Source organism: Hermetia illucens, chromosome 1, assembly GCF_905115235.1.
Source record: "Hermetia illucens chromosome 1, iHerIll2.2.curated.20191125, whole genome shotgun sequence".
NCBI lineage: Eukaryota > Metazoa > Arthropoda > Insecta > Diptera > Stratiomyidae > Hermetia > Hermetia illucens.
This window is the reverse complement of record NC_051849.1, coordinates 48919320-48942766: the sequence shown is the minus strand read 5'-3', so window position 1 is coordinate 48942766 and position 23447 is coordinate 48919320. Positions and strand designations below refer to the sequence as shown.

At 42.0% G+C, this 23447-nt stretch overlaps 1 protein-coding gene across 4 annotated transcripts in view; it reads right to left on the bottom strand.

The window, feature by feature from the left end:
* The window catches only part of LOC119649168 (rap guanine nucleotide exchange factor 4), a 313803-nt gene that overhangs the window by 157729 nt on the left and 132627 nt on the right, over positions 1-23447 (bottom strand). The window contains exon 1 of one of the 4 annotated variants that reach the window (XM_038051217.1): positions 19491-20295. The exons of 2 other annotated variants lie outside the window; for them this stretch is intronic. In XM_038051217.1, coding sequence (XP_037907145.1) covers positions 19491-19493 — 3 coding nt within the window. In that variant the 5' untranslated portion in view covers positions 19494-20295. Of the gene's footprint in view, positions 1-19490; positions 20296-23447 lie in introns of those variants that run through there. One more of the 4 variants, XM_038051255.1, reaches the window with a different exon arrangement.

Genomic DNA, 23447 nt, shown 5'->3' with positions numbered 1-23447 from the left:
ATCACCCAATGGGTAACAGCGTTGCATGCGATGCTACTATGCCTAGAAGGCGATTGCTCCCTATTAGGCAACCCAAGTATAGATGGAACGACCAAACCGTAAGTTTGCGAGATGCATATTTCCGAGCAAGGAGGCTTTGCCAGAGACTCAGTGGAAAGCCTGGTGGCAACTGCGTGGCTGCCTAAAAGAAGTCATTCTGAGGAGCAAAAAGAACTGCTTCAAACAGCTGTATGACCATGCCGACGTAAACCCTTGAGGCGATACCTGTAGAGTGGTAATGAAAAGGCTGCAAAGATCACCCCAGGTGACATGTCCGCGCGTCCTGAAACAGATTGTTATCACTCTGCTCCGTCACCACGAAAATAGGGGAAGGCAAATTATTGTCAAGCTAAATGAGGGCATAATACCTCTAGTAATTGCTGAGTAGCTGCGAAAAATATGTGTTAGGATCGGTGACAACAAGGCCCCAGGTTTGGATAGCATCCTTAACCGGGTTTTGAAACTGACAGTGAAAGCTAGGCGTAATCTTTTCGCCAACACCTTCGAGGCGTGGCTAAAAGAAGGAGTATTCCTTCTCCAGTGAAAAAGCAAAAGTTGGTGTTACTTCCGAAACCTGATAAGCCACCTGGAAACCCAGCATCGTATCGTCCTATTTGAGTGCTGGATATAATGGAGAAGATGATGGAGAGACTCATCTACGACAGGCCCCTACCCATCGTCGAAGCCACCAATGGTTCCAACGCCAGTTTGGTTTCCGACGTTCCCACTCTACGATGAAAGTGCACTGATTTTTGGAGGCTGTTGTACCGTGTTGGCGCTGGATGTCAAAAACGCGTTCAACTCGACCAACTGAAACAAAATTAAAGGGACATTGGCTGATATAGGTGTCCCCGAGTATTTAGCGAATTTGGTTGAAAACTGCCTCTCAGAGAGGACTTTCTGGTACGGGACGGATTAGGTCCAGGCCCACAGGGATCGGCACTTGATCCTCTGCTGTGGAATACCATGCATTATCTGGTGCTTGTTCTTACCATCCCAGAGGGAACTACGTTGTCGGCTTTGCTGATGAGCTAGCTGTGGTTGTTACAGCAAAACACCCAGAAGATGTGGAGGTCTACGGAACGCAAATAGTAAAAGCGGTAAAGTCTTAGCTAAAAAGGGCCAGGATGACCTTGCCCAAAGCAAAAAACGGTGGTGCGTTCCATCCTGCTTTACTCGTCGCCTGTGTGGGCTGAGGCGCTTGGAAGCAGGTGAACTCGGTTTACCAACTGATAGGTGTGAGGGTTTACAGTGCCTTTAGAGCCACATCAGATGATGTAGTATTGGTGGTAGCAGGTATAATCCCTGTCGACATTCTGGCGAAAGAAAGGAGTGTGCTGCACCATGCAAGACGCAGAGCGCAGAAATGCGACAAGGACAGAGTCACATGATCTTAAGCTTAAGAAGGGTCGGTGGCCGCACAGGCTCATTCCCAACATTAGCGTGTGGCTTGAGCGAAAACATGGGGAGACCAAATATCACATTACCCAGTTTCCCACAGGACGTGGTGGTTGATACAGGCAGTACCAGCACCGCCTTGGGTTGGATGATTCACCAAATTCTCCTAGATGCGGTGACATACCGGGGGATCCAGATCAAGTCTTATTTCATTACCCAAGGTTCATAATGGAGAGAAGGGACTTAAGCCAAGCGTTGGACAGAAGCGTGGGCCCAGAGAACTTGATTTCGGAGGTGATGAGGTCGAAGGAGCACTGACTTACAGTTTGCTCAGCAATCGTGAAAATACAGGAGAAGTTGCTGAAGGAGCAAAGAGAAAGAAAAGCTGGAAGGACGAGTGCCTAAGGGCAAACCTACTCTGCGAAGTAATACTTTAATGTTGGTCTCGCGGGGCTGGGACTGGAGAGATCGGAGATGGTTTTTAGTGGATGCGAATCCCACACGCGCCCGCTGTAGCTTCCGCGGCTGTACTAGGAATATCGCAAGATAACCTTGAAAATAAGTGGCTGTAATCCGGTAATCCAGGGTGAAAAAATCGACGCTCCTATCGATCGGATGAATTGCAGTGATGCTACACTGTATTTCAGCGGCTCCCCTCCAAATACCTTCCCTACCTTTGAAGGTAACCATGGGGCATTGCAAGATTGGGGCTGTGTTGCAAGGCTGATTGATTCCCCGTGGAAATAAAATTGGGGATGATCGTTTAAATTCCGCTTATGAGACCCATGGAACACGAAGCCAGTACTCAATATGGTTGAAAGTTGTTTTGGCGTTCATGACGTCAATCACCAGGAACGGAAGACCTAGGTGTCGTATGGCTTGGACGAACTAACTTTGCGCCTGTTACCGTGTCACGGATTTGGAACGGAATCCATCAGTGTACAGATACCGACCCCATGACCCGTTCATAATCCGCTTTTCGCAACTAAGACATGTTCCGGAGGAGAACGTCGTCAATAAATATCGAGTGATAGTGATAAATAATCGACTTGCCCTACGAACTAGGCAGCAAATTTTCCACGAAATTTCACTCGAGCTCGGTCTGGAGTCTTTAAGAAATTGGACTGAATAAAGAAGCAACTTGAATACTCCACCTATAAGGCAGTCCAAAAAGCCAGTAATCAGGAGAAGCTTATTAACCGGGGATGTCGCCCCAATTTATAATGAGGCTTTGACCGCATTCCAGGTCGCATTCACAGAATATGCAGAGATTCTCTCAGACGCTAGGTCAAAGATCACAAAACCAGAGTTTACTTCCGCACTTCTTACAAACATCATTGCTGCCGTTGACAAAATTTTGGCTGATCGCTTGGCTAGCGAGATTAATGTGACAGAGGTTCGTAGCCTGGCCAACGTTGCGGCTGCAATGGTTTTTGGTTCACAATCAACATCTTGGAACGAATAACAGAGGTACGCGCAGGAGGAATTTACCATTGTGGATGTTTCGACTTCACAAAAGAGTCGAAAAGTTGAAAAAGAAGATTGGCAAGCACTTCTTGGAAATCCATCACGAATGAACAGATACGTTGCAAACATCATTGGGCAGATGGTAGGTCTAATAATAAGCTAGTCGAAGAAATCCTCGAGGTGCTGAAGTAGAAACTTGCGGTATGCTCCAATCGCAGGTATTAAAAGAGCTTTCACCGAAAATCAAACAAATTTAAGTTGGTGGGGGAATGTGAACGGCGTCTCGATCTTGCCCTGAAAACTGAACTGTTCATGAAAATAAAACCGAGGCAATCAACACCTTCGTCATTCCCGGCCTTCCATATACTTTCTGTGTGATACAGTGGAGTAATACCGATCTGTCAATAAACGAGCAAGAGTTTTTCTTGCAATAAGCAACATGCATAACAGAACTACCGAAAAATTGAGGATAACCATCCCACGTCATAAGGGAGGAAGGGGGTACTTGATTTGAAAGCATTCCACTACAATCAAGTGCAATCTCTTCGTGAGTTTTTCTTCGAGAAACCAACCTCTAGTGAATTACATCAGGCTAGCGTCATGGTAGACAATAATTTGTCTCCTTTGGACTTCCGAAACTGAGAATGGGATCCCATTTTGAACGTTACTTCAGTCCAACAGAAGATCGACATGTGGAAAGAAAAACCCATTCACGGAAGTCATATGAAAAATTTGTTGTTGCCAGGCATTGACATCGAGGCCTCCAGCAAATGGTTGACTAACGATGTACTATTCTATGAGACTCACTTCATCCCAGAATGCTTTGTAAAAATTACAAACGGTACATCCTTCACGACTCCTCAATCCTCAACTCCAGTTGTAGGTTATGCGAATGCAAAAGGAAGACCATCCAGCACATAACATCTACGTGCAGGATGTTGAGCAGTACCGAGTACACCAACCATCATAACTCCATTTGCGAGATTCTCCATCAAAACCTTGCATTGAAGTATAACTTTGTGGCAATCTACCATCCTTATTACAAGTATACTTCGCAAAGAATCTTGAAAAATAATCGGGTCAAGTTACTGTGGTATCACACTATTGACACCGACCACACCATTAATCACAATAGACCTGATCTAGTTCTGCTTGTCAAGGAAGAACGAGTGTGCTCCATAATTGATGTAGCCATATCGCTGGCCCGGAATACTGTTGACAAACAGCAAGAAAATTTGAAGAATAATGTGGGGAAATTTTGGGCCATTAGGATAGGAGAAGCAGACCTCAAATAAGTGGGGTAAATAACAAAGAGAAGAAGAAGGCAGTTGTTTTGTTCTTAAACTAATTATCTTCTAAGGAATACAAATATAGAACTCGTCACCACGGCACACCAGGCTAAATTGTTACTTAGCTAACATGCTGAGCCATAAATCGACTGTAACATCGCAAAAAATGTGAAATTCTTAGAAAAATCAAACCGTATTATGAATACATTTTGACTTGCTTTAAGGAATTCCTGGACCTCCTCTGGCTGAAAATTGACTCGCCAGCAAATTTCAATTTGTTTGAAAACTAAAGATGAATCTAACGCCCTAAAAATTTAATGAATTCAACTCTGCTGCCCTCCTCGCTCATTGACAACAGGACCATTCCGCCATTCTTCCGTTGGTTCACCTTTAAGGATGGGGGAAATTAATAATAAATTGGCTACAACAGGTCAGAGACTTGAAGAAATTAACCAGAACAACTAGGTCGCTAAACTGTGGATATATTATTATTCGACAGGAGAATGAATGACATTGAATTATCATTGAAAACAAACAACTGTTGACGTTCAACCATTCCTCAGAATTGCCATTTATTTCCTAATTTAATGAAGGTTTATGAGGTTCATTTCCAATACAATTTGTGCTCTCCAATGTGCTTCCTGAATGAGTATCCTTCACTTTAAGGACCACCGTCTACGGAACACCTTCGAAGCTGTAAAACGAAAACGACTGAAGTAAAAATGTGGCCGCTTAATGGTCCATTTATCAGACCAGTGGAACGGAAGGACCAAGTAAATGCTTCTTGTCTCTACCTTCCATTTACGAATTTCTTAAATTTCTAAAATTCCTTCCACGATACAATCGAAGGACATTGCACAAAACAACGTACACGATCGGATGGAAGGCGAGTTTACTTTTAGAGTCACTCTAGTGAGAGACGTACACGAGGACAGGACATAATGGTGGCAGAAACCAGGAGCAAACTTCGCTGAAGAAAATATTGGAGATCTTAAAACAGCACGTTTAAGGAATTGAATTAATTTTGGAGTAGCTTTAAGGGTTATTCTGCCAAGCAAGAAGAAGAACAAGATACATTGTGGAAGGTTATAAATAAGATTGTTGCGAAAGGAACGTTGAAGATATTTGAATGATGTAAACATGATGCAGGATTTGTTTGCTTTAAAGGAGTCGTAGTTCGTGTCTAGATTTAAATTTTGAAATCAGGTGGATAGGTGTCGTTCAAACTAGGTATGAAAAGAAATATCACATACTGGATATGAAAGGAATTCATTGGGTAATATCTAATTTAGTATTTCCAAATGCAAATAATTCTTGCAGTGTAAGCATTATTCATCAGTTTATTTTGACCTCTAACCAAAACTTGTCAATAAGTTCTTGCTGTTTACTAACCGGTCACATTGTCAGAACTTCACATGAGTTAGTTGGCAAGATAGCAAGTTATTCCGCCAGAAATAGCATAGTGATAGATCATAGAGAAAAAGTCCGCTCGGGGGTGAAAATTGTGCGGAAAAACATGGCCTGGGTCGAAAATTATGCGGGCCCTCCTATTATATCTTTTTGCAATGAAATTTCTAGGCCGGTCGCGGAGACAATTTCAGGCCGGGCGGGAATCTCCCCATTCCATCTCCCTCTAGTCAGGGCTGGCAGTGCAGAGATGAGAGTAACTGTTGGAGTAAAAAGTCATGATCGCAGCTTGGTAGCTATCACACGAGACCGATGCGAGCAGCAGCAAAACATGGCAAGACGACTGGTTCGACCCCAAGTCGGACACCGTAGTCGGAAATCAAATTTCGCTATTTGTAAGGATTGTCCTGAATTGTGGATAGCACACGTGGAAATCAGTTTCGCTGCTTCCAAAATCAGCAATCATAATTCAAAATTCAGCTATACCTCAGCAGGCTTCGACCATCGCATACCCACGGGAGAACAACAAATTTGACGCTTTGAAGAATGCAAAATTGACGACCCAAAGAATAAATTGTCATTCCAGTTAGAATGGGCCAAGGTTTTGTCAGGCAAAGAGCAAATACTTAGACAGATTTCCTTAAAACGAGTGTCTGCAAGAATTCGGGAATTCACAATAATAAGTAACTTCATGGATTTAGAGACTTTAGCAAGTAGGCAGATCATACGAAGCCCACGAGACAAAGGCTGCCTCTGCCATCATTAGAGCCTGAGCCAATTCGATAAAAGAGTCAAATCTACACAGAAGGACCGTAACCTTCGTTTGAGAAATCACTACAAGGACTGTCTGCTTGCTAACTGAGAAGTCAAAAATATGTTTCTTCCAACGAAGTTTTGATAATAACACCGGAATCTAAAAAACCAACCAACCCAATATCTAGCGAATCTAATTTAAGATAAATAGGCGAGCTAAATTTGCAAATTAAAACCAAAAAAATATAACGTCCTGACCGCGCCCCTTGACCCGAAAAAACTCTGAACCCGTGTGCCGCGATCGAGGAGAAAAATCCGCAACAGATCGCATGATCAATCAATGCTTCTCCTGTCACCGATATGCAAAATGACCTTAATTTTTGAAACAAACAGCAAAAACTTCCTCTTTGAACACTACATACACTAGGTTAGTGACCTTTTTGGTTAAAAATACTGCAGTCAAACCAGTGGAATCGCATGATTTTCTGAGTCTTCCACAACACAATCTCTCGACTCTTAATCTAAACGGTAAGAAGCCCACCGGACCTAATAGAACTACCCATTTCCTTATTAAAAATTTACCTCTGTCTGCCTAAATTTTTCATTTGATTGATAACGGCATCTACCTGGAATGAAGCTTAAATTGTTCCGATCTGAAAGAAAATCCCTCATTTCCTTCGAGCCCAACTACTTCAAACGAATTTCACTTTGGAGCTTCCACCTTGCTTTGGCATTCTGACAGATTTCCTAGATTCATGGCCCAATATTTGTTAGGTAAACCTGTGAAAGATAATCCTTTCCGACTCCCAACTTTGTTTTAGTGAATCGGATAGAGATAAAAAAGTTTCTCAACTTATTGTGTTACTAAGGCTCATTTTTCAAGTCACTTTGTACAATTTCCTATCCTTTCCTGATGTTATACCATGGAAGTTGAGTCATTCTTGTTAGGGTGTTTAGCTTTGTTAAAGGTGTCGTTGGAGATGCATCCAGACCCTGTGGAGTGTCATGTCCTGGCCTTCGCTTGTGTTGAATTTGGGAATTGTCTCTTCTTCCTTTATATGAATGACAATTCTTTCTACATTTCGACGCTCGATTACTGATCCTCCCTCTCTTGTGGCGATGAAGAAGCTGGAAGTCTGCGCACATCAGGATGGAAATTGAGGTAAGTAGCGAAGAACTGCCCCTGGCCGCCCCCAATCCTCAACATTCGATTAGCTGCCGATTCAAAGGAAGGAAGAAAGGCCGGAATGAGAGCCGAGATAATTCGTATTAGGTTGCAAATAAAGGTACGTAGCATGAGGCTATGATCAATATTTCGCTCTTTCTCGCTTTTGATAGAATACATTGAAATGCAAATGCCCTTGTTTCGATACTCATGATTATTGAAGAGGTCTTTTCTCCTTTGTCGGAGGACAATGTTGGTTGTAGGCGAGTATTCGGTACAATACAGGGGTAGGTAGCAAGAGGTTGTGCCTGGCTGTCCTCCAATATTTCATCTCCGGCTAGTTTTCCGATTTTCAAATAGCGAAGAATAGATTGGTCTGGATTTCGTCGTAATTTCATTGTCAACTCTTTGTAAGGAGGAAGAAATATGGTAGGTCAGCCATCTCATTGACGATTTCAGACAAATAAGAGTATATATAATGGTGTGGTGATTGCACTTACTCGCAAGGCTCACAACAAGCTAAGGGGCATCTTCCAAAGTTATGTGCTGTAGATGCCAAGGGAGTTAGAGCGAACTCCAAGTGTAGTGCCTCTCCATCTGAAGCAGGAGAAGTATCAATTGATAATGCGGTCTGTCGTAGATTTTCCATCTTGATCACGGCACTCGGGTCCGGAGTTTTACGGTTCCCCGTTCGTTATTTTCTTAATTTTAATTTCCCGATTTAGTGCGCCTGTTTATCTTCCTTTAGATTCGCTTTTCTTTTTACGTTGCTGAGATAGTTCTCCTCTTTGGTCGTCTCTGGGTAATTAGGATAGTCATTTGGCTATTGACAAATCTAATTTGGCCATTGCAAAAAGCCATCATGTCAGACTGTTCACTTTATTGTGATACTGACATTCTATGAACGCGCCTATGCTTTAGGATGCAGTAAATTTACGTAAAACTCGCTACTTTCACCGGCCATAACCTTGTCACCAGCAGTAGGATTTCCATCAAACTTTCCGGAATTCGGGAGATCTATTATGGTATTGTTGCTAGATTTGGAATATCTAGCATTGACTTAAGAGGGGTTACTAGCAATGCAGGTAATACATATAATAATAATAAGAACAATGCGTGCGACAGACAAAAGGGCATACAGGCAGACAGTTTATAGCAACAGCGATGAGCTCCATACTGCTACACGCTGCAACTGCACTGCATACCAAATGCAATGCTCATGTGTAGTTTGTGGGAGGACCGTCTTAAAAACCTTAGAACAATCTCAGATGAAGCGACCTACGCAGTAATCGAAATGATGTCAAGTAGATGGATGCATAGGCTGACTTCCAGCATCAAGCTGTGGTCGCAGAGAAGACATCGGAAGGAGGAATTCGGAAGCACAGTAATACCGAAAATTTCAATTTGGGATATACTTGTAACCTTGGAGAACTCGAATGCAGTTAACCACATGGTGGCGAGATTCAAAGCAGGTTGAGGGAGGCAGAAGAGGTGAGAAAGACCCACTTGTAATGTAATTGACGGGCAAAGGGAAATTTCTTTTTCATCAAATATAGCCATGCTGGGTATTAAATGAAAGGTCTCGATTACTACTTTGTTTCGACATTTGTTGAAAAGGCAGGAAGTGCAGGGGGTCGAAATTGATGATTTCTCTAACAGACCCAAAAAATCACGTATCGACATCTGCTCAAATTAACTTAATAATAGTATATTGCTATATTTTTGGGGAAATTGACTAGAAGCCCACGTATGTTTATCCTAGAGTTATGGGCAGTGTTATCCCCAAGTTTGATCAAAACCATGCTATTACTAACAAAGTTACAGTAGCTGCCTGTTTTCTGTATCGCAAAGTATTAAATATTAGTATCACGCTAAAGCGGGTAGTCTGTCAAGCTGAATGCATATACGGGCTACACACAATAGTTCTGAACTCAAATATACTCACATCAGAACCAAACAAAACCTTTCATACCTGAAGCGTCGAGCTTCCAGTTCTCCGACTGGTTTTAGTCTTTGGGACAGTCGAGACCAAGAAAATGCTGATCGATTGAGAGTTGCGAGCCAAGTGCGCTTATGGTTGGACAAAACAATATGTTAGTCTGTGAGAAAACTTGGTACCTCCGGGAAAAATTATCTTTAAGTTAGACAACTATTTGTCAAATCTCTTCCAAGAGATGGAGAATGTTTCAAGTATAATAATAATAATCGTTGGCGCAACAATCCATATTGGATCAGGGCCTTGAAGTGCATTAGAGCACGTCATTCAAGACCGTAACTGTACACTACAGTACACTGTAGGAGGCAATGTGGTCAGCACTGCGCTCGCCCGGGATTATTATCCTGAATTGACTTAGGTACTCATTCACAGCTGAGTCGACTGGTATCCGACGTCAAATCACGATACAAATCCCACTGCCACCAGTGAGATTTGAACCGCGACCTTCCATACGACAGCCTTGTGTTCTAACCACTCAGCTACTCGTACTTGGCTAAAAAAAAGTTTCCAAGTTTCTCGAAGGTGAAATTGAAGGAAAGTTGATTTGTTGGATCAGATATGAGAAAGTTACTTATGGATTAGCAGTTTGCCAACATGATTGCAGATCTGCAGAACCAATGATGGTTTGAATTTAAGGATGCTGTGGTGAAGCTTTTCGGGAACAATAAGGATCCTGATTACACAAATATAGAAGAATGCTACAGTCTTTTCGAGCCTCATGGAACTAAAGGTACACCTCTTCAATCTCATCTGGGCTTTTCCATCAACATATCGAGGAAATTGGAGCATAACAATGATGGCAGAGTACTGCTGGATACTACAGAGGGACATTACAGACGCTATTCATAAGAGGTACCACGAAGAACCTTACCTTCCCTTAATAAGCACCTTCAAGTTAGAAAGAACCATTTTTAATCGGCTCAATAGGTTACGGTGGGCGGGTCGCTTAATCCGTATGGATGAGGATGATCCCACCCGGAAAGTCTATAAGGGCAATATCTATGGTAGAAAGAGAAGACGGGGTAGACCCTGCCTAAGATGGAGCGACGGCGTAGGGGCCCCTCGGCGCGAAACCGGGATGTCTGGAGTTCCTTATTAAGGCAGGCCTAGACTAGATACCGGTTGTTGCGCCGTTGATGATGACGATTTTTAATATATTAATAAATAGGATTTCTCATATCCACATCTTATATCTTTGTCGGGGAAAAAAATGAAAAAATAGATACCCTATTTGTGGAAAAACATGATATGCTACGGCAAAGCAAAATTCATTTTTAGATTCAGCGCATCAAAAAATTGTCAAAATTATCAAAAGAGCTTTTCAAAAATGTGTTTTGTCGATCGGTGTTATTATTTATGTGGATTTGTGGTGGGATTTAGAAAATTGGAAATGAGAAGGAATATAATAGGAGAAAGAGAAATACTGAGTACAACCAAATGAATTTCTCCGGCAGCCCCACTCAAGACAATATAAAAACAAGATGATTTGAATACCGTAGAACCGGGGGTATCACAAAAATTACAAGAAAATCATTATATAAAATAACTTTCACAATCCGCTTGGCATTGAATACGAAGGAAAAGTCGATGATCGTGAGATTGGTCGTAGTTTAGTGAGATGTGAGTGTCAAAAAAACGTGCAATTTCCACCAGAAAAACGAGTGTCCTTTCATAGATTTTTTCTGCTAATAGAAAAAAAAGATTAACCAATGGGAAAGTTTCTAATTGTCAGCGTTGTAAGGAAAGCAAACCCGTCCTGGAATGAAAATCGTGCAGGTTCTTAGAAATTGCATAATTTTTCTAATTTTGTTGAAGTTTCTCTACTTCACCCCCATGATTGAAATCCCCTCATCCTCTCCATGGGCCTGTTCATTACAATTATGGCATAACAATGCATTTCATAACATTTCATTCCAATAAAAATTAATATCTCTTGGAAATAGATGGTGTCTGAGAAGGAATACCTTCCTTTGCCCCCGCATATCAGTTGAGCGTTATTGAGAGTGATTAGAAGTAAGATGGGGGACCAAAAGTAGGGAACCTTTAATTTTTTCGTCGGTTAATCTTGAAATAGAGAGGAATTGACTAAAATAATAATTAAATTAGCTACTTTTTTCCATTCATTTTTTTTTATCTATTTTAATTGAGAGCTCCTCCTTCATAAGAGGTTAATGCCAATTCAAGGGACCTTTTACAGCAGCACTATCCTCTCCAAAGTAAATTCACTGTGCAAACGGGTGACAAAAGACGGTGTACAACTAAATGATTAGTTGCATACAAGCATACCAATGGAATAATCACGCCTCCAAATGTCTCGCTTGACAAAAAAAACCAGAAGACTTTCCGTATCTGAAGAAACCTTTCGCTACGGTTTCTCGACTTATTAAGAATATATTTCTGAAATCGCTAATACCTTCGGGAAAATGGTAAAAAGCTCTGCCAGCACCCACATAATTAACTGCAGAAGTCAAACTTAGAAATCCAATTTGACCTTTTCTCGCCAAATGAACTTGTGCAATTAAAAAATATCCTGACCCTCAATTTACCATTTCCGCAAATGAACTTCTCAGTAATTTTCTTGCCTTGAGTTTTCAGGAAAATGGTTCAAAGCCTTCTAGCTTCCGTCTCACGGAAGGATACTCCCTGCTGGGACTTTCGGCGAAATAATACTGAGTTTTATTATGTCTTTCATTAAGATGGTAGAAAATGGCTACCCGTATAAGTGATATTACAGACTGGGCAAATGTCAAGAATCATAGGGCAATTGGGAAATGAAGATTATGATGATTATTCGATTTCATGTGGAGAGAATGGAGACAAATGAGTGGATATATTTATATGAAGATAATAAGCAAGTACTCCTACATTTGTACTTGGGGCAGAAAATGTCATTATTTATTGATTGGAAGAGATGATCAATATGGGTCCGGTTTTAGGCCTTGGACAAGGAGATTTTATTTTTGTGCATCAAATTTTAGTCACTTGTCTCACTTGAAAATTCCATGATAATAACACTTGACAGCCCACGTTTTGCTTTTAATACGTCAAAATTAAGAAATAATTAGTGTCGAAGATTTTCGCGCACTAATGAAGCTTCCTGTCTGGAATATGCTCCTTTCTTATTTAGCGAGTTATAATGTTCAAAATATAGCTGGGCAAGTGGTAAAAATTGAGGTCGGGATAACACAACGAACATTAATTGAACACTGTGTACAAAGGTAAAAATAAAATAAAGTGAGACCGCCGTACTGAAATTCTAAAAATACGAAAATAATTTATCTGCCCCCAATGCAAAAAGTGAAAGGGCATTCAAAATGGTACCTAAGGTAACACGCAATGACTGTTAGACATCCTTTCTTATCAGAGAAATAGTGTTAAGTATGTTAGGAAAACAAAAAAAAAAATGCGATAAGGTTGATGCGGGACCAGAAATCGCAGCTAGTGGAACAGAAACCGACCTAAATTTGAGCGCCCGTATGATAAATGACATGGTAAAGAAGGTACACTAAACAGTAATTTCGAAAAGTGAAGTTGAAAAACTCCAAAGAAGCCGACCATAACCTATGACATAAGACGCCATCGACTATTAATCCTGATTTGCTGGAGGATAAAAACAACTCCCTTTTCCCCCAATTTTTAAGCGAGAATAATCTACACAACCTTGAGGTAAGTTCAAGTCGTTGAAATAAACATGAAAGGACTCCCTTAAAGCATGGTGAAGCTTTTGTCCAAAATTGAGCCCCAAGGTTAGTAGGCATCCTTAACGAAGCTCTATCTGTTACCGTCAAGACAATACTAAACTTTACAACCATAGAAAGAAGTATTAACTTTGTAGGGCAGGGAATTGTAGGGCACAAACTACTGGTAAAATATCGATCCTAGGTTTACCAAAGCCGTAAGTGTGTGGCTATAAATCTAGATTGGCGACCTTCCCTCATCGTCCCTCAATTCAGGATGATTTGCGAACCCGGTCAATCAGATAATTTGCAGTTGGAAGTAACTGTATTCGAACGGAGCTAAACTAACACCTGGTCACCTCAACAATTGAAACTCAACTTATCGTGCTTCCGGAGATAAATACTACAAACATGCCATACGCAGACTTGAGGTATAGGGCACACGTCCGCAAGGCTGGAAACTCGGTAACAATACAAAACGAGTCAGAAAACCAGAAGCTTCATGCCTCAGGTATGAAAGGTTTTGTGTATTTCTTTTATAAAAAGTGACATTTGTCCCATTAGTACCTAGCACGTAATGTATGCATATATTATATGAGGACATCCATTTTAGCATGATACAGACATTCAAAGTCTTGAATTTGCACAGAAGCGACAACTTTGCCCTATAATAAGTTGATAAGATCATGACCAATGTTGTAACCGACATTGCTGCAATTTTGTGATTGAACTTAAGGGGAGTTTTGCAGTCAATAACTAAAAATTATAGTAATATACTATTATTAAATTTATTTGAACAGATATCGGTATGGAGGGTACTTCAGGGCCTAGGGCTACCACTTAGCCCTTCATTTTTCCGATTTTTGGGTTGGGTAGTTTCTGTGAATGGGTCTGTGAAAGAAGTGATCACTTTCGACCTCCGCACTAACCGCCTTTCCAATAAATATCAAAACTAAAACCGGCTTCAGAAAGATGTAACCCTTCATTTATTACCCCACATGGCTATATTTGATGAACAAAAAAAATACACCCCCTTTTGAATGTATAGGGAAACCCCCTTAAATTTGACGCAGAATGATGTAACTCGCTGTATGTGTGAGCGTTCACAGTTCCCATCTTTCCACTAGATTTGGTGTCCAATCTGCTTCCCAGCAGCAAGGGTGCGGCGAGAAGACGCCAGGGGTAAATATTGGCAGCGACCAATTCAAGAGGAGTAATAAAGTAACACGATCGCTGATAGCGAAGCCTGATAATAGTGACAAAATTAGCCAACGCGCCTCGGTGAATAATGCGAGTAGCGAGCCTGAGGGGACAGCAAAGCTTGGAATGATGAGAGAAAATTGTCTAGAGTATGTCAGTTGTCGACACAATGTCCATGACGCAATGAAAGATCAGGTGCATCCTATTAGAGCTGCGTATCTTGAAGTACGAGAGGGATTCAAAGAAAGTAATGACGGTAAAAAACCGGCAGAAATCGGCAGAGCACTCTCTTCTAAGAGCAGCCTCTTCACTATTATGGATGCATCAGCACAACGTATAGTGGGCACAAAGTAAACTCCGGAGCTCTGTAAAAGACTGAGAGAGTCTAATGGGTAAGCGCAATCTCCACAACACAGCCAAAAATAGAAAGTAGAGAAAACGCCTCCACGGCAAATAAGCAAGCAATAACACGAAAGACTATCAGCTCCTACAGCGAAAAACAGTAAATGCATTCAAGGTTGGACTAAGGTAGAAAAGCTGCAAAAGAGAGGCCGGCTCGATACGCTAACAATAACGAAAAAAATTGAAGTTACATACACTGATATTCTGCTCAAGGTCAAAACAAACACCTTGTTGACAGAGCTAGGTAAAGTGTGAACCGCATATGGCAGAGGCAAAAGGGGACTCATTGGCAGAATTTAAACCAGGCGAAAAGAAGCCAGAAGGCCTGCCGAAAAAAATCACGTCGTTATTGGGTGAGACAGCAGAAGCGAAGTTAAGTAAAAATCGCGTAGTTATTGATGAGATTATAGCGAAGGAGGAAATTTACCAAGCCCTACGATCTCAGCTGGGAATATAGTCAATCCACAAGACATGTATTCTACAGTTACAGTAGGCATACGGCGGCATAAAAACTGCGTACATAAGTCTAACACTCGAAGCGTCCGAAAGAGCAATCACTGCCAGTAAAGTCCGGATTGGTTAGGTCATCTTCCGACTGCGAGAACAGAAAAGGTGTTTCAGGTATTCGTAGTTTGGGCATGTGGCCAAAAACTGTATTAGCATACATGATAAGTCCGATCTGTACCGTATAAGCAATATAAAGGTCACATTTCAAAAGACTGCGAAGAAAGACCCAATTGTTTCTTCTGCGTGAAGTGTAAGTGAAATAGACAATGCCCACAATCCAGGCAGCAGCACATAATAAAAACAATAATAATTGGCGCAGCAATCCAATTGGATCAAGGCCTGGAAGTGCGTCAGAGCACTTCAGTCAAAAGCGTGACGGTATACTACAGGATTACAGTACCCTGTTGGAGGCAATGTGGTCACAATTGTGTGAAAATAGCGCCAAATATGTTTGCTAAGGCGTTTACCACATGCCATAAAGAAGGAGCATTTCCTACACAATGGAAGAGACAGAAACTAATATTAGCCCCCAAGTCAAACAAACCTTTGGGTGAAGCTTCATCTTACAGCCCGATATGTCTTCTAAATAATACCGGCAAACTATTCGAAAGAATCATTTATAACAGATTACTTCCAATTGCAGAATAAGAAGGCGCTCTCTCTGAGAATCAGAGAATTTTCCAATGGGGGGGCGGGGGGTCTACAACGAATATCCTAGTGGCTAACACAGCTAAGACCCCACTCTTGGCGAGGATAAATGATGTGCAGTGATGACACTCGATGTGAAGAACGCCTTCAATTCTGCGAGATGGGGCAAGATTCTTGAGTCCTTAATCAACTAAGACATCCTGGAGTACCAGGTGCGCATTGTTTTCGATTTCCTAATCGATAAGCTTCAGTGCTGCGAATCAGATGAAAGAATGAAATTATACCAAACAATATGTCGAGTTCCACCAGGGTCCGCGTCCTAGAGCCACTTTTGTGGATTGTTATGTATAACGGAGTACTGACGCTAAACCTGACTACTGGTGTGGCCTCCATTGGCTTGACGAATGACATTGGTGTGACGATTGTTGAACACCTCCTCGAAGAAGTAGAGGCTTATGAAAATGAAGCAATCTATGACATGAAATCCTGATTAGATATTGATGGTTTACAGCTTGCAGAACATAAGACGAAAGTAGTACTTATTACTATGCGCCATATTGCCCGAAGTGCCTGAATATTACATAGAACGCAGAGCGCGTTTTATTTCATCGCCCGATATTCGCAGCCAGAGGGTTGAATTGGAAGCTACAACCGGCGAGCACTTTACACCCGAAAATGCAATGACACGTATAATAAAATCAAAGAGAATATAGACCGACATCGAAATTTGATTGCAGCCATCGATAAAAAGCTTAAACAGGAGAGGAGAAAGAACGAGTAATAAATACGCATGTTAACACGAACGTAGGATAAATTCTGATCCAGCCCCGAGAAGTCATATCATATGGGATTCCCGGGCGGAAAGTAGAAGGAAAAGAAGGTGGTTTTAGTGGGTAAAAGTCCCACATGAAAGTATGGCAGGAGCCAGCGGTAGCTTTTGGAGTTCTTCATATTCCATCGGCATAAAAACAAAAAGACAGATTGATAGTAAACCCAATTTAGGAAGGTTTTGTTTTACACAGAAACTGAAAAGCGAAGAAGTGAAAACAAGCTTCACATTGACCTATCCAGAAGACAAGAGCTAACGTATTAAACGTTATGCAGAAAGCAGGCCTAAGTGTTTGACGTGCTGTTAGTTGATGAGAGCCTGATGTCGTGTTAATTGACAAGACGGGTCGCTCCGCGTATATTATTGATATTGCTGTCCCCCTTAATAGCAAGACCGAATGGAAATATGTGGAGAAGACGGTGAGCCATGACTTGGAAAATCAAAGAATCAAGTTTCCATAATAATGTCAGCTACAGGTGTTGACCTAAATTTCTCACGGCTTCCCTCGACATACACCATTCTGCATATGTGCTCGATATTGCAGAAAGTTCTCAGCGGATTCTCCCATTAACCTATCACTGACCACCACAATCAGCGTCCCTTTATAATTTAAGTAGGTAGGATCCTCCGAGCCTAAACGCTTGGCACTTAGTGGTAGTATTAAGTAAAATTGGGGATCTGCCGAGATTGTGGCAACTCAGACAATAATAATAAGAACAAAAACTCCGTCGTAGTCGATCTGAAGCCCGGTTGTGAAAGAAGGGGAGGTGGATAGCTTCAGTTTGAATGGGTGCCCGTAATCGCAGCGTGCTTGGTGGTAGGTGAGTGCAGGAACACTGTAGTCATGCGGATTACTCACTGAGGAATCTTTCGGCACACCTGGCGATTAGATATAAAATTCAAATCCAAAAATGAGGGGAAAGAGAAACTGAAGGTCCGGTATGAATAACCGGAGGCGGCCGTTTGGCGTGCTGACGGCGTCAGGCTCCCGTAATGGACAGCACGATATCGAAACCGCTTATCGTGCAGCGGTTCGATGTCTAGGCGCGACGACGACCAGAGGCATGGCTCCGCCCTTGGTAGCTGCTTCGCTACAATCTATGGCGACCATTTCAGCAGGCTCGTTTACGCAGCTGATGAAGTTGGCTGAGGAAATAAACCTTTTTATCGGCCGCTCCTACTACGAAATAACAGTGTGCCTTACCGCCCCTTGTTCCACCAGAGATTCGGCGAGCGTTTCCCGTAATATGCGGACGTGACTGTCCAGTGAGTCGCAGACCAGTACCGCTTTATTACTCGCAGCGACGAAATCCCGGCTATCATCAGGGAACGTGCAATTCCGAGAATTCTATCTGAAGTCAATGATGTGATTGCCTCTCGACTGTGTGCTGATATGTCGCCGCTGCAAGTAGAACTACTTGTATCTCGTCGTGCGGCTGTCAGATTGCATGGTCAGAAGATTCGTTTGAGTGTCCGAAGAGATCAACTATTGTAAATTCATCTGGAACGTCGGCGAGACTCACTAAGGCAGGACATTGGTAGACCGACTCGAATCAGCACTTGCAATGCCACCAGCAGACGGAGTGAAAGATAAAGTTCTGAAGATTTACCAGAACTATGCCATCCCGAGTGAGACACCAGACTCTAGACATGAATGCAATGTACGAGAAACCAGCGGAATTTTTTTCAGATCACTCAACGAATCTCACCAGGGCGTCCAGACAGTGCAGTTTTCGATAAAGGAAATTTGTTTCCTTTACCGAAAACTGAAAATAATGGGGTGGACTTTGGGGGTTCCCACCGCCACCAGTGAGATTTGAACCGTGACCTTCTGTATGCCAGCTTAGTGTTCCAACCACTTAATTATCCGGATACGTCCTGAAATTTACAAGGCTAAAAAAATGGTATCCCCTCTCCTTCATCCAGCGTAGCTGAGTGATGCACTTCTGAATAGAAACCCTGGAAAGTTCAACCTTATCTTTTGGCAATATTTGGAATCGAAGTTCCATCTTGTCACAGATCTAATAACCAACAGATTAGGGTACGCATTTTTTCCGGGTAGTGGAGACGCATGGTCAGTTTTCGCCACATCATTCTTGTGGTGTATGCAGAAACATTTGCTTTCGCGGTGAAGTATCAGCATTCAGGATCGTCACCGATGGAATCGAAGAGAAAGCGACATCAATTAATTTTCAATAATACACGGATTTCTTACACTTTAATCGAATTTCAGCAGTGGCAACTGTTAGTTAACTCCAAAGTTCACAAGCGAGTGACAGTAAGTATCTAAGATGTACTTATTCCTTAAGGAATCATAATAATTTTCCCTCTTTTTCTTTAAAATCGTATCGCCTTTAGTGGGGCTCCGTGGTCGTATAATATCTCAAACGAAGATCATGATGACATTAAATAAGAATTTAAAATTGGTTTAGGAAGAAAATGACGTCCTAAGCCCAGCTATAAAGTTTTGCTTGCTACTTAGTAAAAACATATATCTATTATATATGTATATTATATGTCGAAGATTTGCCAATTCAAATCTTTCTTATATCATTATTTTGGGAAAGAGTTTGCCAAGAAAACCTACCTCGAGCAGAAAGCATTAAAAGTGACATTTTATTAGAGTAAGTATAATAAAATGAAAGAAGAGTAAAAATCTCACCAAGAAATTCATGTAATCGAACGTACATACATAAATAAAATATCTCCTTACCATTATGCTTCGTAGCTTCCTTGGCAACCGCCATGGTTCCGGATTATTCTTCTGGTGCAATTAAGGAGCAAACATTTCCAAATTCTGCTTCGAGCACAATATCCTCTCCAGAGATTAATTTCCTGTTTTATGCGCGTTGGCAAGATACCACTTCAACAAAAAACACACTTATACCGACTTTTGGCACACAAAGCACATATCAAGGACAATAAAGGATGCGATTCACTCCACTGCCGAATCTCCACAACTCACGTGCTCTCAAGGTTTTCTGTCTTCATTCCAATTCGTCGAAAACAAAATCTTGATCTTTCTAAGGAAATGATATCTTCTCGTTTGGAAAATTGCCAATAATCTTCTAATCGGCGACACGAGACCACTTCAAAGATATGTACGATTGCACAGAAAAGTATTCCCTTGTTATCTTGTCACAGGCACAATCTTCTGTCTTCACGATTTCAAGATGTGTGGATGGTTGTACCCAGATAGTCCATGGGCGAAAAAATCTCTTCGACACTGAGAAAACCTTGCCGCGGATGGAGGAGATAAGCAAAACAAACTGTGAGTATGAATGAAAATACACTATCTGAAGATACACTACGATGAAAATTGGATGTCTAGCCGGAGTTCCGGCTTTCCACACTGGACGATAGTTACCCAGCCACTGGGTATAGGGGCAAACATATAGTTTTCCACGGTCACTATTCTGTCGACGCACTTGAGAAGTCGGCAAACTTTTCTTAAAAATATGCTTTTCTTCGCTTTTGTTTACATTGGGTAGAGAGCGGATTCCACGACGAAAAGTAGAGGAGGAAACGGCGGCCTTCACATCTCACTAGCCAGCCACCGGTTTTGTTGATCAACTAGAGAAATGCCGTGGAATGTTGGGGAGTCTCATGTGATTGTGGCGCATGCATAATTATATGATATTTAGCTCTGTGTTGTCAACTATGGGAAGTTTCCCGGGATTTTACGTTACTTTATGAAGATTCATATTCTTGATGCATTTTAGATTTTTCGATCTTATTCGGACAAAGAAAATTCAGATGGTTTTTACTTTTACCGGGAATGGTTCTATCTTGAGTGTATGTCCATATATAAAGAGAGAATTGAGATTGTGAATGGTATTCTCGCCGGAAGTCCTGCATTATCCGAAGCGACGGAAATCATGATATAACAAAGTCGTTAGGGTAATATTGTGGGTAACTATCGCACGACATTTTCCACTGAAATGCTTGAAAAGTATTTCTGTTCTATATTACAATACCAAAGGATCGCTTTGTCACTCGAGCGACGACGGTTTACCCAATAAAATCATGTTTTTATTAAAACATATTCCTTTGGAATTCTTACACATAATATTTTGTAAACAAAACCCGCTGCCTCACCTTTGCCCAGTGATCAGCGTGACCAAAGCGACTCGCAGATGTTAAGTGCTCCTTTATATAATTCGCAGAACACACGGGGTCCGCAATTCTTAAGAAAAATATGTTTAGCTCTGGCCACCTTTTGTTCAAATATTGGCAGATTTATGCCCAATCAAATTCGTAGTTATGTTATGTTCTGCGAATTATATAAAGAAGCACTTAACATCTCCGAGTCGGTTCGGTCACGCTGCTCCCAAGGCATAGGATTTGCCTATGCCCTGGTATGAAACCGTAAAGCCATCATCGCCTAATATTTTGAAAGTTTGGGTGTTAAGCCCTAAACGAGGGGTCTGGGGAAGTTGCTCCTCATTTGGTCCGATCCGACATCAAGTGGATGTGGACTTAGGACCGTGCAATTTTGAAAAAAAAATATCTTCTAAATTGCCTATGTATATAAAAGGCTTTTCTTTCGACTTCTGCCATCGACCTACCCTGACTATTTCAAAAGTGCCGGGTTCAAGGTAAACGCAAAAGCAGTGACAACGAGAACGCCGAGAACCTGCAACCCGCCTGCAGGCAATAGTATGACTTTGACCACGGTAAACTGAGTACCAAGTTTTTCAGATTGCAATCTCTACAACTTATTTTTGGTCTAACATCGTGGAGGCAATTTTTGTGAGGTATAACATAAAAGACCAACAACAGCAATATTTGCAATTCGTAGCGGTGCTGGCACCGCGATATGTCACCGAAGTCTGCTACAAAATTACAGAGTCCGTGGCAAACAGCCTATGTAACCGCTTACGCGAGGAATTAATAAAGCAATTGTGTGCCATTCAGCAGGAGAAAACAAGGTAGCTCATGGAGAGCACTTTCACGGGTGACGAGAAACCCTTTCAGTGCCTCCGTCGCTACGCTGCACTTTTCTCGACAACATGCATCATGGAAGCAACGTCAGCCATACAAACACCATCGCCTTCAGTAGCCGAAACACGGTTAACACAATTGGTTCAGTAACTGCTGAGTCAGCTCGCAGAGCTGCAAGGGGAGACACGCGCAGTTAAACGGTGGATTAACTTCGTGAATCCATCCAAGCGGAGATCTCAAAGTTCTCGGTCCATTTTTCATTTCCATCAAAACGCATGTCTATGTCTGACTGAAGTTCAAAAATGTGGTTACTTATAGGTACAGACGCCGATATAAGCATTGTTTAAATGATTTGGCCAAGTTTTCTCCAGCAGCCGTATCTTTGGAGCCAGCCGCGTCGTCATTGTCGCCGTTCCAGAAGTTTGCGAGGAGTGAGGAGTACAGGGGCTGTGATCAGTCGTCGTGAAGTCACCATCGGAGTTCTCATCTGGAGGAAAGTGAACTGCGGGAGCTAGTGCGAAAGTGAATCCTGCGGCGGGACCCAACTATCAAATGGCGTCACTGTATGTCAGCGACTTGCACGAGGACATCACGGAAGCGATGCTTTTCGGGAAGTTCTCGACGACGGGGCTCGTGCTGTCGATTCGCGTCTGCCGCGGCTTGGGCACCCGCTGGTCCCTGGGCTACGCGTACGTCAACTTCCAGCAGCCAGCCGATGCCGAACATGCACTCGACACCACGTTTCAGTTTCAAAGTCTTCAAAACATAAAAACAGCGGATATTGACTTTCTAAATGCTAAGAAGTCAAAGACTACGAAACCAACCGCGATTTTGGGCAATCAAGTCGTACCCGAGGGATGCACCTTAGCGGTTTCATTCATGTTTTTACAGAGGAGATATCTGTGGAAGACAAGCTCCCCACTTAAGTCGAAAGCTTGAACTTAATGCCTATGGCATGATCAGCTAGAAAGGAGAGCAGAACAGCTCTAATAATGGGAGAAAATGGAAACTTGATTACGGCTAGTTTGTCCGTGTCATTTTCGCTTAAACTTTCTAGAAAAAGAAAGCGGAAGGTATGGCACAAGAAAACTTTTGCCACAAAGGAAAAAAACTTGCCCCTCCGTCTCTACCGAGAAAAGTTGAAGATGTGGAAGGTGGTGATGAGAATGCAGCTGATCTAACACCGGTATGTGAACTGACGACAGTAGAAGGCATTGCAAAGAAGGCGGAGCTACCCAGTACCAAACAAGCCGTTGACGTCGGGATCTGTATGAAAACTTCGCGGCGAAAAAAGAAAATGGTTCAAATTCGCATCGGCGCACGTATTGCTTGCTTTTAGCTATCACTGAACTACCTGGAAGTAACTTTTGACTAGCTGTGCTTTAAATCCCGTTTAAATTTTATTGGGCAGAAAGCAGTGATTGTCAGTGCAACATTAGCAACGATTTTTTCAAATATAGGTATTCCAAAACGCAAACAACGATTACCTTTATCACGAGTTGTCAGTTCTGCTCTTTTATGCATGGCACAAGCGATAAACATCCTAAAAAACGCAGAAAGTTTTAGGCTGAATATCTGCTCTCTCTGAACATGCTGCGTCTCGTGTGGATATTTGAACCGATGAGACAAGCTGCCTATAGGGGAAGAAGAAAGCACTGATGAAGGGAACAAGTGGTTCCCGAAATATCGCTATTTGCAAAATAAAAATCTACACTAGCGAATAAGA